The 16667-nt window shown below is 33.5% G+C and overlaps 1 protein-coding gene across 12 annotated transcripts in view; it reads left to right on the forward strand.

The window, feature by feature from the left end:
• AKAP9 (A-kinase anchoring protein 9) overlaps positions 1-16667 on the forward strand; it is a 150214-nt gene that overhangs the window by 108320 nt on the left and 25227 nt on the right. For 7 of the 12 annotated variants that reach the window (XM_059933800.1, XM_059933803.1, XM_059933805.1 and 4 more), the window contains 10 exons: positions 794-956; positions 1767-1979; positions 2970-3008; positions 4408-4640; positions 5585-5704; positions 7264-7440; positions 8396-8500; positions 12869-13021; positions 13396-13575; positions 15007-16056. In XM_059933800.1, the coding sequence (XP_059789783.1) occupies positions 794-956; positions 1767-1979; positions 2970-3008; positions 4408-4640; positions 5585-5704; positions 7264-7440; positions 8396-8500; positions 12869-13021; positions 13396-13575; positions 15007-16056 (2433 nt within the window). The remainder of the gene's footprint in view (positions 1-793; positions 957-1766; positions 1980-2969; positions 3009-4407; positions 4641-5584; positions 5705-7263; positions 7441-8395; positions 8501-12868; positions 13022-13395; positions 13576-15006; positions 16057-16667) is intronic. The other 5 variants (XM_059933804.1, XM_059933807.1, XM_059933812.1 and 2 more) reach the window with 2 other exon arrangements.

Below are 16667 nucleotides of genomic sequence, written 5' to 3' on the forward strand. Positions count from 1 at the left end.
TAGTGCTTTTCTGCAGTTTCATGCAGCTGATAACAGTGATCACTGTTTTTGAGCGCTTTGGCCTTGAGCCTGTACTTGACTGTCATCTTAAAAATTGTTTAAGAATGTGGTCAGTATATGCCAATGACAGCATTTTAAGGAGGCTGTGTTTATAGATAATGCCTCTGTATTCTAAGGTTTTGAAAATAAACTGAATATTCATTTAGAGTCTTGTAGATGTTTCACAAATGGACAGAAGTATAAAGCTTTTAGTTAAAATATGGGTTAAACTTCATTTTTTTGTGCCACTATGATTTTATTCATTGATGACATTGCATTAATCATTTATTATTAGTTCCCCACAGTGTACAGTAGGAGTCGCAGTCAATAAATGTTAAATACAGAAAACATAAAGCTTATCATAGAACACATAGTTACATAAAATTCTTTACCAAATACAAAAAGGGCCTGTGTATTATTAATTTTATCTCTCTCTTCATATGATAGCATACAGATCTAGTGATGTAAAGTGGTTTATTTTCAAAAGAAGCTTTTTTTGTTGTTGTTCAATAAAATTAGAATACATATCTTACGGAAAGTTATACACAGCTAATCTACTTATCTACTGATTTACCCTACCTACTAGTACTAGCATGCACTAGAAATATTAAATGACTACAATTCAACAGTGTATCTTTATTTTCAGTTAAAGTTCTTTTTTTTTTTTTTTTTTTTTTTTAAGCTTTAATGGGGAATGACACTGGTATTCTTAACAATTTGTCTTCCTTCACGTCTACTTTGCCTCTTTGTTTAGCTGGAACATGCGAAAGTTACACAGACAGAATTGATGCGTGAGTCATTTAGACAGAAACAAGAAGTGACAGAGTCCCTTAAGTGCCAAGAAGAACTGCGAGAGCGCCTTCATGAGGAGTGCAGGGCCAGAGAACAGCTGGCTGTGGAGCTCAGTAAGGCTGAGGGTGAGCACCCTGCCATTGGCAACTGAGGGTGGAGAAATTTCAAGTCTAAAAATAAATTGTGGTGCAAGCCAGGTTTGGAAACCACCAGTCTACTTTTATTTTCAAATGCCCATTGAAAAGTAGTTATAGTTTGTCTTCAGAATTCTTCTAAGCAGTTTTTAAAACTATATATATATTTTTAATTATAAAAAGTACTTAGTAGAATTATAGAAAGTATTTAAAATTTTAGAAAATACAGAAATGAACGATAGTGAATTGTTACCATAATCCCACCATCCTAAGACAACTGTTGTAATTTAAAGATGAGGAAACTGGAGCAAAGAGATGCTAATAAATTGTTCAGTCACCATGAAATTGTGATTCCAGGCTTTAAGCCTGTAAAGCTCCATGCTGTTTATATCCTACCGTGCTGTTGTGGGTGTTGGCCTTCTAGAATCACTTAAAATATCAACTTTCTCTAGTATATTTAAAATGTGATTCAGTTCACAAGCATCTGATTTATATTAAGCTTTCCAGGAACCTATCTGTTTATATCCGTTTAATAAAGTGTGTTATACCTACATGATGTGATACATTAGCATAACAAATAATAGAAAATTCAGAGGAATTTCTTATTTAGACACATATTTAATAAGAAAAGGCTGTATTGAACATACCATAGTTACTGCTATCATCAGCAGCAAATTCATTCAAGACTCAATAGGTTGGAATGATTTAAAATTTGCTAACAGAACACCTTTTATTATTTATATAAGTATAATGGTAAAACTTGAAATAATAATTACATTCCTTGTTAATTTTATTTTACAGGTGTCATTGATGGCTATGCAGATGAAAAAACGCTTTTTGAAAGGCAAATTCAGGAAAAAACTGATATAATAGATCGTCTTGAGCAAGAGTTGTTATGTGCAGGTAATAGATTGCAAGAACTAGAAGCAGAACAACAGCAGATCCAAGAAGAAAGAGAATTACTGTCGAGGCAGAAGGAAGCTATGAAAGCTGAGGCAGGCCCAGTTGAACAGCGTATGTATTTTTAGACTTTATATGAAACATTCCTGAAAAGTTCAAGATGGCTTTTTTTCCCCCTTTCAGTGCCATTATTTATATATTTTATATAGGGATTGAAAAATAATAAGAAAATCTACCTTATTGGTAATTGTCTTATTAGCCAACCATGTGGAATCAAATGTTTTTTCTTTCTCCTTTGGCATATTTTGACAGAAAAAGATAATTCTTCATTTATCCTCAAACCTCTGCCTAAAGAGAAAGCTGCATATAATGAGGCAGGATATTTTTTAAACTGTGTAAGATTTAGTTCTTTTAATTGCAGAAAGGCAGCAAAATGTATACTTGGATTAACTAAATAAGAGCACTGACCTGCACTAGTAGTGAGCAGGTGAGGTGGATTTCAGCCTGCAAGATAATAGATTGAAAAGGTCACTGGCTCTTAGAAGCAGGCTGACATCTAGTTTAATATAAGCGGGACTTCAAAGAATAAATAAGTTTACAAATAACCTTTAATCTTTTCTTAAATGAGACATTAGGTAACATCTTGAAGTTTGTTTGGTGGTAAAAAAAAAAAAAAGTCAGTCTTTGTGGACTTACTTTAAAGTTCCACTTTAAAGTGGAACTTTAAATCCTTTTAATCATATCTTCTCACTTTTATATTACACATGCAGTCAGATTATAAATGTGTAGTTTTACTAATTGAATTTTATCAATTTAGAGATACAACATGCATTTTTGTAATATGGTGAAGTTTTTTCTGGTTGCTCAAATTTGTTTAGCACAGGTTTAGGGTTGGAATTTTTAATGTGGAAAGTATGTGTGTGATACATGTAAAATGTTCAAGAAATACTGATACATCTGAAAACATTACCCATGATAATAATCAGTGGTTTCAACTTTTACTTCTGATTCTTTTGTGTATGTGTATTATTCTATTTTAGGAAATAGAAGACATGTAAATTACCATATTTTTGTTCTGTGTGTGTGTTTTTTCTTTCCTAATAGGACTAGTAGATGCTGCAGTCGATGCAGCACCTGGAGCAGGTGTGTTTATACAATTGCATGGCCATTGGGTGACCCTTGGATTTTTCAACCAACTAACATATCTCTAATTTTGCTGTTTTGTTTCATACTTACAGTTTTTCCCTTTAACAACAGAAAAACTCTTCTTACAATAAAAATACATATTTATATTTGGAATTAACAACTGAGATTCATAGTGACCATCATCTTATTATATCTGTTATTCCACAGAGCTGAAGACCATTTCAGTTTTTTAAAGAAAATGTTGGTTTATTAAAAGTTTTTTTCTTTAACAAATATATTAAGCTCTTACAGCCTATGAGTTTTCAAAATACTCTGTTCTAAATCAGGAAGTATATAAGATGATGGTATCAATAGGATCAGTGAAATTTAATAAAGAGACTTTCTGGTTGATTAACGTTTATATTAACATCTAAATCAGTATTGTTTTAAAAGGAAAGATGTTTTCTGTAGATTTCTAATCCTGAGTACAGTGTTGACAGACCAGTTAACGTGAAGACTCTAGAGTAATATTCCTTCCATTTTCTTCATTAGAGAATTGTTCTACTTTGCTATATGTAATTTATTATTGTATGATTAATATTAATAATAATGGCTAACACTTATATGTAGTGCTTACCATAGTCTAGGCACTGTTCTTCACATGTATTAACTCATTTGATTCCACAATAACTCTTAGAGATCAGTACTGTTACTATCCCCAGTTTACATATAAGGAAATTGAAGGATATCATGTTAAGTGCTGCAGAGACAAGTGGCAGTTAGGATGTGAACCCACAGTCTTTGCTCTTAAGCACCACACCACACTACCTCTCATACTTGTCAATTTTCCCGTGATACACGTACATGTGAGTATGCAAGACTAAGTCAGGAATGTGGATCTAATAAGGAGTAAGGCTAACAGGAAATTCTGATTCTAGTTGTATTTCTTTTCTGTAACTCTTACTTGCCTTGGTTAAAGGTCTACAGTATTTGATCTCTGTGTGTATTGTGTATGCATATAAAAATGACTTTATGGGTTTAAATGAATTGATTTTTGCCTGAGGTGAGTTGTTTCTGTGCTTGAATTTGGTTAGACTTTACTCTTTTCCTTATAGTGAAAGTGGATTTTGAGGGGGTCATTTGCTATGCTCTTTTCACAAAAATATTGTTTTTAGTGACAGGACATATTCTTTTTGTTAATTCTGTACAATTTTATTGATACTAGCTTGCTTACTTATATAGGAATATGTTATTTTGATATTTTCATAAGAGTATTTTCCTTTTTTACATGTGTTTGAAGTAAAACTTGGCTCCTTTAGTTCATGAAGTTAAAATTTGAATACAGTTATGGGTGGTTTCACTATCATAACATCATTAATTGTGATTTAATGTAGTATATTTTTGCACTTATAAACAGAATTACTACAGGAGACAGAAAAACTGATGAAGGAAAAACTAGAGGTACAGTGTCAAGCTGAAAAAGTACGTGATGACCTTCAAAAACAAGTGAAAGCTCTAGAAATAGATGTCGAGGAACAAGTCAGTAGATTTATAGAGCTGGAACAGGAAAAAAATGCTGAACTAATGGATTTAAGACAGCAAAACCAAGCACTGGAAAAGCAGTTAGAAAAAATGAGAAAATTTTTAGATGTAAGTATTCTCAACATTAATATTAATTTTCTCAGTGGAATGCTACTTGCTGCTCTTCTAGGCTGTGGATTTTAAATTATGGAGAGACTCTTAAATTCTAATATTTCCATTTATATGTGTCATCTACTAATTAATTGAAAAGTACTATTTCGAGTAAAAATTCTAGTAATTTTTATTGTGCAGCTTTCAGAATTAAAAGCAGTACAGGCAGATTATGAGTAAGCCCTACCAGTTAGCCTTTCCAAATTCATAGTTAAGAAGTTTGTCCTAGTCTTTTTCTTAACCAATAGCCAAAGCAAGTTAGGATCCTAAAAGCTAACTGGCCACCACTGTTTAACCCATAAAAGATACACACACAGGTAACAAGTGTGCCCTGGAAGCAAAGGACTGGAACAGTTGTCATGCTGTCATTACTCTCTTCCAAAAAGCTATTAAGTCTCTAATTTCACATGGATTTTCTTCTTTGGGATTTCACTTAAGCCGTGTGTTATCTTCACAGATCAGAGAATAAGATTCTTACACATTTTATAATTTTAGGTGTAAAACCTAGATTAAAATGAAAGAAATTGATTTACTACATAATTTGTTCTACTTTTTTTTGTTTAATGACTAAATTAATAGTGGAATTCCTCCTTTCTTCCAAAAAAGTAAATTGATTTTAAGAAGAACATATTTATTTCATTCTGTGTTTAACATTACTTGAATTTTTAAAAGTGTTGTGCTTCAGATAACATTTAAATGCTTAAATTTTTGTTGAAGAGCCGTAATAGGTTATGTACCATACAACAAATGTTATCTTTTTAAACCTTTTTGGTTTGGGGTATTCCCGTGATCATCAGTTGTTCGTCTTCAAACAAAACTGTGCCTACAATTAAAGGGAAGTAAGGGAAATAATAGCTTCAATAAATATTATTTCTTCAGTTACTATTATTATTAAACTTCAGGAGCAAGCCATTGATAGAGAACACGAGAGAGATGTATTCCAACAGGAAATACAGAAACTAGAACAGCAACTTAAGGTCGTACCTCGATTCCAGCCTATCAGTGAACATCAAACTAGAGAGGTAAGAATTTTACTGATACTGTCTACCATACAATAATTTGTATATTATGTGTAAAATAAGATGCATATAATAAAAAACTTAAAAGGAGTTCTTTCTATTGTATATAAATCTTCAAAATCAGAAACTTAAATATTACTTCAATATGAGAAGGTTCTTGAAACCCTAAAAATTCCAAAGAAGTATAAAATACCTATAAACTCATTGTAATAAAATGTTATTTACATTCTCATTTAATAGAAGGAAACTGATGTAAACAGCCTTATCTATTGGAGCAGTAGAAAAGTTATCAGTCCCCACAGAGTTTATAGTTATTCATCTTGTTCCTAACATTTTTAGATTTTGAAACGTAGCTGTGTGTTCGTTGACACTCAAAAGAATATTTAAGCTCTAGAACTTCCTGTCATTTCCTACTATTTGTTTTCTTATATTTAAAAAGAGTGAGCTGCCTCATTCATGAAACTTCAAGAAACTAACAAGGATGTGTGTATTTGATTTTCTTCCAAATCATTGATCCATTTGTTTTCTCCTTACTTTGCCAGATCTGAGTCCCCAGCTTCTGATTTTTTTCAGGATCAAAAAAAAAAAATCTAACTGTAACAGTATATTGTACCATTTTGCTATACCTCCTTTATTGTCTTTTCCTTTGACCTCACTTCAAACTTAGTCCACCTTTTATTGTTAAAGTTTCTCCTCAGGCTTTATTACTGTCATCCTTGAACCTGTAATTGTAGGTAAGCTTGCATTTCTTCTAATGTTTTGAGGAATAAGTGCCATTTTTAGATAATTTCCTGAAAGTATCTCACTGAAATAAGGTAGAATTCCTTTTTTTCTTACCGTCACATTTCTTTTTTTTAAATAAGCTTTCTCTCTTCACTTGATTAGAACTAATTTCACAAGCTATCTTATTGATCCTTGCTGTATCCTTCCATCACAGAGCCATTCACTTGAATGGTGCTGCATATCAGAATCACTTAGGGAAACTTTCAGGGTGCACAAATCCCTCTCAGCACCTGGCATTCTCATCTCTATTCTGGGCTGGTGGAATCTGTAGGCTGCAAAGCTTTCCAAGTGACTGTATTAAAGGTCCCTAATTCCCTCCCATCCCTGTGGTATTTAGAACCATTGTATTATTATATGTATCGCTATAACCATTTGTGGAAAGAAAAACGTAATCCATGAAAGTTTTTTAGGTCATCTTATCTCACATATAAATGTAAGTCAGTACTCTGTAAACTTGTTTTCTTTGTTAGGTTTTGGTGTCCATTAGAGCTTGTAGTTCAACATTATTCAAGAATGTATTGTTGCTCCTCCTAGCTAGAGAAACTCTTAGTCTTAAGAGAACTTTTTAAAAAGGTTTGGTGAAAGCAATATTATTTCTGTTTTACTAGTACTGCTTAGATGTATCAACTCAGAAAACGTTGCTGTCATTGGAGACAATAGCGCTATCCTTATCAAAAATAAAATTAGCATAGCATCTAAAAATCCTTTTTGAAATGAAGATATATTATTAACATGCTTACATTTTTTAACATTACAGTTTTTGCTTATTATATTTCCAGGTTGAACAGTTAACAAATCATCTGAAAGAAAAAACAGACAAGTGCAGTGAGCTTTTGCTCTCTAAAGAGCAGCTTCAGAGGGATATACAGGAGCGTAATGAAGAAATTGAGAAACTGGAGTTCAGAGTAAGGGAATTAGAGCAAGCCTTACTCATGAGTACGGACAGTTTTCAAAAGGTGTGACATTTTCTTTGGGTTAATTTTATCAAGTGTTTTAGTACAGATTACTCTTAGTTACATGAACATCAGTTTTTTAAAATTAAAAAAATCACTGATGATGCTTTGTTATTATTGCATAATATATATATCTCTATGTCTTCACTGACATCATAACCATTTCTGTTTATTCTTTTTTTTTTTTTTTAAATTTATTTATGGCTGTTTTGGGTCTTCGTTTCTGTGCGAGGGCTTTCTCTAGTTGCGGCAAGCGGGGGCCACTCTTCATCGCGGTGCGCGGGCCTCTCACTGTCGCGGCCTCTCTTGTGGAGCACAGGCTCCAGACGCGCAGGCTCAGTAATTGCGGCTCACGGGCCTAGCTGCTCTGCGGCATGTGGGATCCTCCCAGACCAGGGTTCGAACCCGTGTCCCGTGCATTGGCAGGCAGATTCTCAACCACTGCGCCACCAGGGAAGCCCCATTTCTGTTAATTCTTATCTCCAAATGTTCCTTGCATATCTGAGTCCTGATAAAGAAAGATTAATTAAACCAGAAGAATTAATTGCCCTTTTAACCATCAGTAAGTTTGTGATTGTAAAATAATAGCCAAGTGAAAAAGCTGTAGGCACCAGTTTAGGCTGATGCTTTACCCCAAACTAAGAAGCAATGAGATCTGTTCCTGTTATGCTACAGAAAGCAAAAATGAATGAAAGAAGAGCAGGATAAGGAAATTGGGAGGGGAGCAGATGAGGGGATAGCCTTCATTTTATCTGAGAAATGAATTGTAAGATTGTCAAGCAATTCCTGTCTTAATTTGTATAAAATGCATTCAGGACTGAATGTTCTAACTTTTGATCATTCACTAATGTAGATTATCTACTTCTAATTAGAGAAATAGAATTGCTACTTCTCCAATTAAAATGGATAGTCAGGATTTAATGTCTGAAATTTTGAGAAAATTCTTATATATTTAAAGGTAGAGGACCGAAAACAGTTTGGATCTGTAGAAGCTAAAGCGGAATTGTCCCTAGAAATACAGTTGCAGGCTGAGCGAGACGCCATAGACAGAAAGGAAAAAGAGGTAAGTTTATTTTTAATGACACAGTGTGGCTTGAATTATTTTAGAAAATATCATTTGATTAGAATGAAGTTTATGGTCTAAAACCCAAGTTTAGAGTGTTTCTTAGCTTATTGCCTAAGTTGACCTTGGAAGACAGTAAACATTTGAACAAATAAACTGGAATGAAGAAGAGGGGACAAGTAAAAACACTTGGACACGGGAGGAAATTTTGAGGACAGAAAAGGTGGCTGGTTTGGTAGGTATGAATTCAATGAAGAGGAGAGTGGAGAGAGATAGTAGGTTTGGGCACAAGGCAGTACCTTCCTCTTGACCTTACCATAGGCTTTGAATTACTGCTACTTTGCTGTGGGTTTTGTTTTTTTTTAAGTTGTATTGCCCTGGGAGATAATAGTGCCTTTTTACAGTGTGCTAAACATGTTCTTAAAACAAAAGGTTAATAAAGTAATTCTATAAAGTTCTTTTATGTTTTTCTACTCCCTCCCTTTCCAAAAAAAAAAACCAGAAAATGCACTTTAAAAACAGCAATACTTTCCAATTCCTAATTATTTAAACCTTTGTCTACCATTAGTTTTTCTAAAGCATATTGTACTCTATGTCGTCTAGCTATACCATATTTTAAATGTTTCAACATTTTTAATTACATTTTTATCTCTTTCCATATAATTTTCTCAGGACATTTGATATATTTTAAGAAATATTTATTGAATGTAAACAGTATATTAATGTTAATGAGTGCTTTGAAAAATAGAAGAATGATTTAGATGTCAGCTAAAACTATAGCTTGGAGAACTTAATTTGGAGGAGAAAAAAGTCATCTATATAAATGACTAATGGAAATGATCATTTCCATGAGAATGGTTATTTTCTCATTTTCACATAGTACTGACTAATGTTTATCTAAGAGATTCGTATTTATTTTGTTTTTTGGCTTTTATGTGAGAGACAGAGAACATTTTTATTGATATGTAACCACTTCTGTGTGTTTCAAAAAGAATTAACATTTAAAGATTTACCTTACACTAAATAATCAGATAAATTGTCTGCTTTCTAAAAAGATGGAACTCCAAAACTGGTTGCAAAGGCAATGATAATTGATTATGGATAATTGATTAAGTTTACTAATTTTATATTTTTATTGTCATTTGAATTTTATTTAACGCTACTTAACACCTTAATTTCTTGAAGTAAGTATCCAATAACTGCCTACCATTTACTTAGAATCATAGTTGTTGGAACTACAAGAGGCCTTTGAGAGCTTCTGTCAACCAGCTCCCAGTTTTTACAGATGAAACAGAGGCAGACATGTTGAATGAGTAAAGAATTAAACTGATGGCTAATGTTGGTCTACTAATACTTGTCACTGTTATTCATGTTTGAATAACAGTGACAAGTATTTTGTCAGAACCCACTCACTCAGTAACTGGAGACTGAAAGATAGGAATGTAAAATTGAAACATATATCTTTTAATGAAAATAACTTCTTAAGCATTCTCTCCTGTACTAGGCAAATGTTTTCAGATATCTGACAGTATAAACATAAGATGTCTGTGTCATTATATCTGAGATACTTCCCACTACTCTCATAGCCGAAGTTTGTGTAAAACTTTTTTTTAAAGTTTATTACAGTATTTAGAAGTTCAAAATGAATAGAAAGAGAAGAAAACCTTAGAAGATAGGAATTTCAGGATGTATAAGAGAAGGAGAATAATGTGGAGAGAAATAGAAGGAAGAATTTCTTTAAGAAAAAGATGCCTTCAATTAGGCTTTAGCTCTGTGAAGGTTTTAGCTCTTTATAGAGTTAAAGAGATCTAGCTTACAAATGGCAATAGTAAATAATAGTTAACTTTGTTGAAGTCTGTGCGAGAAAGTGCTAAGTATTTTAAACGCCTAATGTCATTAACCCTTGCACTCTCCCGGAGGATAGGTTCTATTGATATTTCCACTTTACACATGAGTAAACCAGATCTTAAGAGAGGTTAAGGAACTTGCTCATGGTCACACAGTAAGTGGTTAAACAAGAATTCCTCCTCAATTTCTCTGATTCTGGAGCCCTGTGATGCTCTACTGCCAAAACATCCGGGCATGTTTTGCCCTGTTGGTGAGAAGTATTATAGACTGTCATTCAACATTTATTTATTGAACTCCTATGTGTAGAACACCACTGTCCAATTGTAAAACCAGTACTGCTCTTCAAGGAATCTCCTATCTAACTAGGATATGTATACATACATACACACACACACACACACACACACACACATTTGAAAGAGAAGAATACTTAAAAGTAAACACAAATAGGTGCAAATTAATGTAATCCAAACAGTCTAGATATCATTTGGTAGCTAAATAGAACAAGGTTAAACCAGAAAGCTACCATTCTATTTTTAGACCTTAATAATATTTTTCTGGTTTTTGGTTGTCATAGACTCAATAATAAGACAGCAGGGACTGCAGCTGAAGTCTGGCTGAGTAAGAGGAGAGAATGCCTTACAGTGTCATTTTGGGAATTGAAGTCTCTGTTTTGATGCCTCAAGTTCAGCTACTTATGATGGGAATGTTAGTGCTTTAGACCAGTGCTTCTCAAACTTTTAATGTGCATATGAATCCCCTGGGGATCTTGTTAAAATGAAGAATCTGATTCAGTAGGTCTGGGGTGGGGCTTGAGAATCTGTGCTTCTAACATGTTCCCAGGTGAGGCTACTTCTGCTCCAGGGACCACTCTTTGAATATTAAGGCTAAGAATTTGACCATAAACTGTTTTATCAAGAAAGAAAATAAGTATCAGGTGAGGCAGGGCAAGGCAGCAATTTTGAACTTAAATATCTATGTAAGTGTTGAAATAATACCTTGTCATCAAAAGTAGTCGTAGAAGATAGGGATAAGTGTAAATACCATTATATTAGGTAACTTTGAAGAAGATATAATCATCACAATTTTCAACAAACTAACCTGATAATTATATATGCACAACTACTAACTATATTTAAGGTGTGCCTACTGAGTTTAATATCAGTGTTAAAGAAAATTATTTAAATATGTCTTAGACATCAGTTATTAGAAGCAGGATAAATGATAGTTAAGAATGTAAGCTTCCAGAGGTAAACTCCTGAGGTTCAAAAACTGGCTTCCACATACTAGCCTTGTGACTGCAGGTCAAGGTGCTCCTCTTTCAGTGACTCCCTCCTCATCTCTGAAATGGAGATAATCCTAGTAAAGATCTCATAAAGTTGTTATAGGGTTTTTAAAAAAATAATACATATAAAGCATCTTATGCAGTGCCTAACAGTAAATTGTCTATAAATGATGGCTATTGTTACTAATATCAGTATGATTTCTATTAATGAAATATTAGGCTAAATGATTCTGAAGGTCTTTGCCTTGCTAATGCTAAGATATGATTCTGATTACGTATCGGTGTGTAATCAGAATATGCCCCCTTTCAAGTTCTAAGGTAATAAATGATTTATATGTACTTTCTGAGCCAGTTGCCACTAAATGCTGCTCTTGTGTCTTAGGTTGCTTTTAATGCAGCAATTTTGATCATTAGGTAAATACACACTTGAAAATCCATTCATTAAAAATGTATTAAGAAGCTACAAAGCATTGAGCTAAATGACTGTTCCTCTCCTCAACCAAACCCAAATATTAAACCAAACTCTTAATATTCATCATTAGTTTCAGTCTCTACATAACCATCACAGAGCAATTGCTTTACCATTAGTGGTAATCTGTGCTCAGAAATGAGCTGAATTTCAGTTGTCCTATATATAGGAACACTCTAATTTTCTCCTAAAATGGTTTTACTAACGTACTCTTTAAGTTTCTGTTATTTCAGACCTAAGGATCTCTTGCTCTCAGCATCTACCTCTGCTTTCTTCTGCTCAAATAAGGCACATGGCTGCCAAACCTTTCATTGGGTTAAGTATTAATATGGACTAAATTGAGCTAATCTCACTTGGTGGCTAAAATAACTGACCTAATTCTACAGCTTTCTTGAGCATTTTTGATAGCAGTTAATTTAACGTAAAATAAGATCTAAAATGTGGACTCTTTTCCTTCCTCCCATGACTCTTTTATGCTTTATCAGAGGATAATTTTAGGTAGGAAGTGGATCCTTGTATCCTTCCTCTGAAGGTCTCGTCTTTGCTTTGGGCAGGATGGTTTAAAGGTATTTAGTTTGAAAATGTCTAGAAACCACACAGTTAAATCTATCTGGCTTAGAGAAACCCCTTTCCTTTATTCTCATGGCTCACGTGTTTTAAGCATATATACTATAGGGCCAGTACAGCACTCTTCATTCTCTCTTGACAAATAAACATTTGTATGAACAGTTTTTTCTCTTTCCTTTTGATAATTTTGGTATCAAAGATCACAAACTTAGAAGAACAGTTAGAACAGTTCAGAGAAGAACTGGAAAATAAGAATGAAGAAGTCCAGCAACTACATATGCAATTAGAAATACAGAAAAAGGAATCTACCACCCGCCTACAAGAACTTGAACAAGAAAACAAATTATTTAAGGTAATTACTTAAGGAAAACTTTGCCTCTGAATAATTCATTGTTTTGGTCTTGTGTAGTAGTTGTGGTATTAAGCATTTGCTAAATCCAGCTGCTAAATAATACTTAAAAGAGGAACATTAGCTGCAGATGGATTTGTATGGAATTTATCTTCAAGCCAACATAAACATTTGAATTCATCAGAAATGAAAAATGTTGGAGACCTTTATCAAAACATTTTAAGAATTATTGATTTACAATAATTATATAATAGCTCTGATTTTTTTTTTCATTTGTATGTTTTAGATGCTATAGTTTGGTAAGAGTTAATTGACCGAATGTTCCGAAAATCACATGTAATGTCCTATCCAACTGGGATGGTTATTTTTGTTCCTAGGATGAAATGGAGAAACTGGGATTTGCCATAAAGCAAGCTGATCCTATCTCTACCCAGGACCAACATGTACTATTTGGGAAATTTGCTCAAATAATGCAGGAAAAAGAGGTAGAAATTGACCAATTGAATGAGCAAATTACAAAACTTCAGCATCAACTTGAAATTACAATAGATAACAAGGTACACTAATTTAAAATTATTACATGAAATTATTTAAACTAGAATTTTATTTTTATTTTTATTTTTTTATTTTTTATTTTTTTAAAGGAAATTACTTTATTTTTTTTATTTTTTATTTTTTATTTTTTTTATTTTTTTAATGCTATTCTTGTCTGCTTACATTCTTTTTATTTATGTATGTATGTATGTATGTATGGCTGTGTTGGGTCTTCGTTTCTGTGCGAGGGCTTTCTCTAGCTGTGGCAAGCGGGGGCCACCCTTCATCGCGGTGCGCAGGCCTCCCACCATCGCTGGCCCCTCCCTGCCGAGCACAGGCTCCAGACGCGCAGGCTCAGCAACTGTGGCCCACGGGCCCAGCTGCTCCGCGGCACGTGGGATCTTCCCAGACCAGGGCTCGAACCCGCGTCCCCTGCATTGGCAGGCAGATTCCCAACCACTGCACCACCAGGGAAGCCCTTTATTTTTATTTTTTATTGAAGTATAGTTGATTTACAATATTGTGTTAGTTTCAGGTGTACAGCAAAGTGATCTAGTTTTTTTTTTTTTCAGATTATTTTCCATTATAGTTTATTACAAAATATTAAACAGAGTTCCCTGTGTTATAAAGTAAATCTTTGTTCTTTATCTATTTTATGTATAGTAATTTGTGCTGCTATGCACATTGGGGTGCATGTATCTTTTCAAATTAAAATTTTTTGTCTTTTGTGGATACATGCCCGGGAGCAGGATTGCTGGATCATATAGTAGCTCGGTTTTCAGTTTTTTAAGGAACCTCCATACTGTTTTCCATAGTGGCTAAGCTAGAATTTTAAAGGGCAAGATGGTTATTTTTCAGTTTCTTTGTGAATGTAAAAATCAAGTAAAACTTAAATTCTCTTTTACCCATTAATTTTAATTTAATGAGACATACTGGTTTAACAAGCTATGTATATGTTTATCCCTTCCTAATATTGTCAAAGATTTTTGATGTTTTATAGGGAGTCTCTGGTGACTCAGATTTCATCCTATCACTCTAATCAAATCTATTAAAAATTCTTCTATTTTGTGTGAGTTAAATAAGATAATGACATTTGAGCACTGTTTTAGAATTTTATTTAAGTACTTTATCCTGTTATAGACTGTTATATTTCAATACTGCATCCTTTTCGATTAGATTGTATTGATATTGACTATTTTACTTATAGGAAATCAGCTATTAAATGCCTAAATCACTTTATGTTTAATGACTTTCTGAATGAAGTTCTAAATAAGGTCCTTGTCTGATGTGATGGAGGACTGTTGGTCTGTATTAAAATTAATTTAGGATGTCTGAGAAGTAAATTATTTTTGTGTGTGTGATCAACACTTTAAGATCCTGCCCTAAAATAAAATAAAATTCCCTAAATATAAATACATATTTATTGTATATGTTACTTTTTTGTTAACTAATAGGTTATTGAAGAAAAAAATGAACTAATAAGGGATCTTGAAACCCAGATAGAATGTTTGATGAGTGATCAAGAACGTGTGAAGAAAAATAGAGAAGAAGAAATTGAGCAGCTCAATGAAGTGATTGAAAAGCTTCAACAGGAATTGGCAAATATTGAACAGAAGGCATCAGTGGTTACTAATTCTCTCCCAGAAGAAGCAGATAGTTTAAAACATCAGTTGGATATAGTAATAGCTGAAAAACTGGCTTTGGAACAGCAAGTAGAAACCACTAATGAAGAAATGGCCTTGACAAAAAGTGTACTTAAAGAAACCAATTTAAAAATGAACCAGCTAACACAAGAATTATGTAGCTTAAAGAGAGAACGTGAAAATACGGAAGAAATCCATAGTATACCAGAGAGAAGTGTTAACATGGCTGTGGATGATCTGAGCAGACACAAACCTGGACTAGAAGTAGTCCTCACTGAGGGTGCTCGTAAACCCCTAGAACATCCAACTTACCTCAAATCTTTTGAAGAAAACAGCAAAGTTTCCATAAGCAGTTTGGAAACACAGGTGCTACAACTTGAGAGCACTGTGAGTGCAAAGGACTTAGAACTTACCCAATGTCATAAACGAATAAAGGACCTGCAGGAGCAAGGCCAGTCTGAAAAAGAAGCACTGAAAAAGAAGATGGCCAACCTGCAAAATATACTTGAGGAAAAGGTGGCTGCTGCTCTTGTGAGTCAGGTCCAACTCGAAGCAGTTAAAGAATATGCAAAATTCTGTCAAGATAAACAAGCAGTTTCACCAGAACCTGGAGGAACAAATACACAGAATTTAAACCAACTAACAGAAAATGAGGTGGAGTCAAATGTGTCAGCACTGACCTTGAGAATATCAGAATTAGAAAGCCAGGTGGTTGAAATGCAGGTAGAAACTGCAGAAAAAAATGCTTTGGAAAAAGAAACGAAGCTACTAGAACTACAGAAGCTATTGGAGGACAATGAGAAAAAACAGGGAAGCAAAGAAAGGAAAAGAAGCCCTCTAGGAGATTTTGAAGTTCTCAAGGTTAGTTTGTATTTGATTTTTTTCCACTTAAACACCCTAAGAAACTAACTGTCTTTTCCCTGTTCCTTAAACTTACTGCTAATTTATTAAATTAAATACAGTGTTCTTTACACCTAGCAATTCATATATAAAGGGTTTTTATAAAAAATGCTACCATTCCATACAGTCATTATTATCACCAGAACAATGGATACAAACTATATTTTGTGGTCGTAAAATCACAATATTTATTTCACTACCATAGTCGTTAAGTAGAGCAGTCAGAAGATACTTGGAAATGTTAAGTATAGCAAATGTCCTCTAGAACTTGTGTGGGTTTTTTCCTTTTTCCTCTAACATGCATGTTAAGTGGTCATCATTCCTTTTAAGTAATGAAAATGTCAAAATATATTAGTGTTCTAGTGAATTAATGTATGAGTGGTAAGTCATTCACTTTTGCAGATTTTATACCTCATAATAGATTTCATCCTTTCACCCCTTTAAGCCTACTTATGTAAAGATCTGAAATCGCAGTTATTTCTTAGCATAGGATAGGACAGGTGTGAAAGGACTTTAATTTTCAAATTCTCACTTTATATATTTATAATTTTGAGAAGTTAATGTATAGTCCT

Source organism: Balaenoptera ricei, chromosome 9, assembly GCF_028023285.1.
Source record: "Balaenoptera ricei isolate mBalRic1 chromosome 9, mBalRic1.hap2, whole genome shotgun sequence".
NCBI lineage: Eukaryota > Metazoa > Chordata > Mammalia > Artiodactyla > Balaenopteridae > Balaenoptera > Balaenoptera ricei.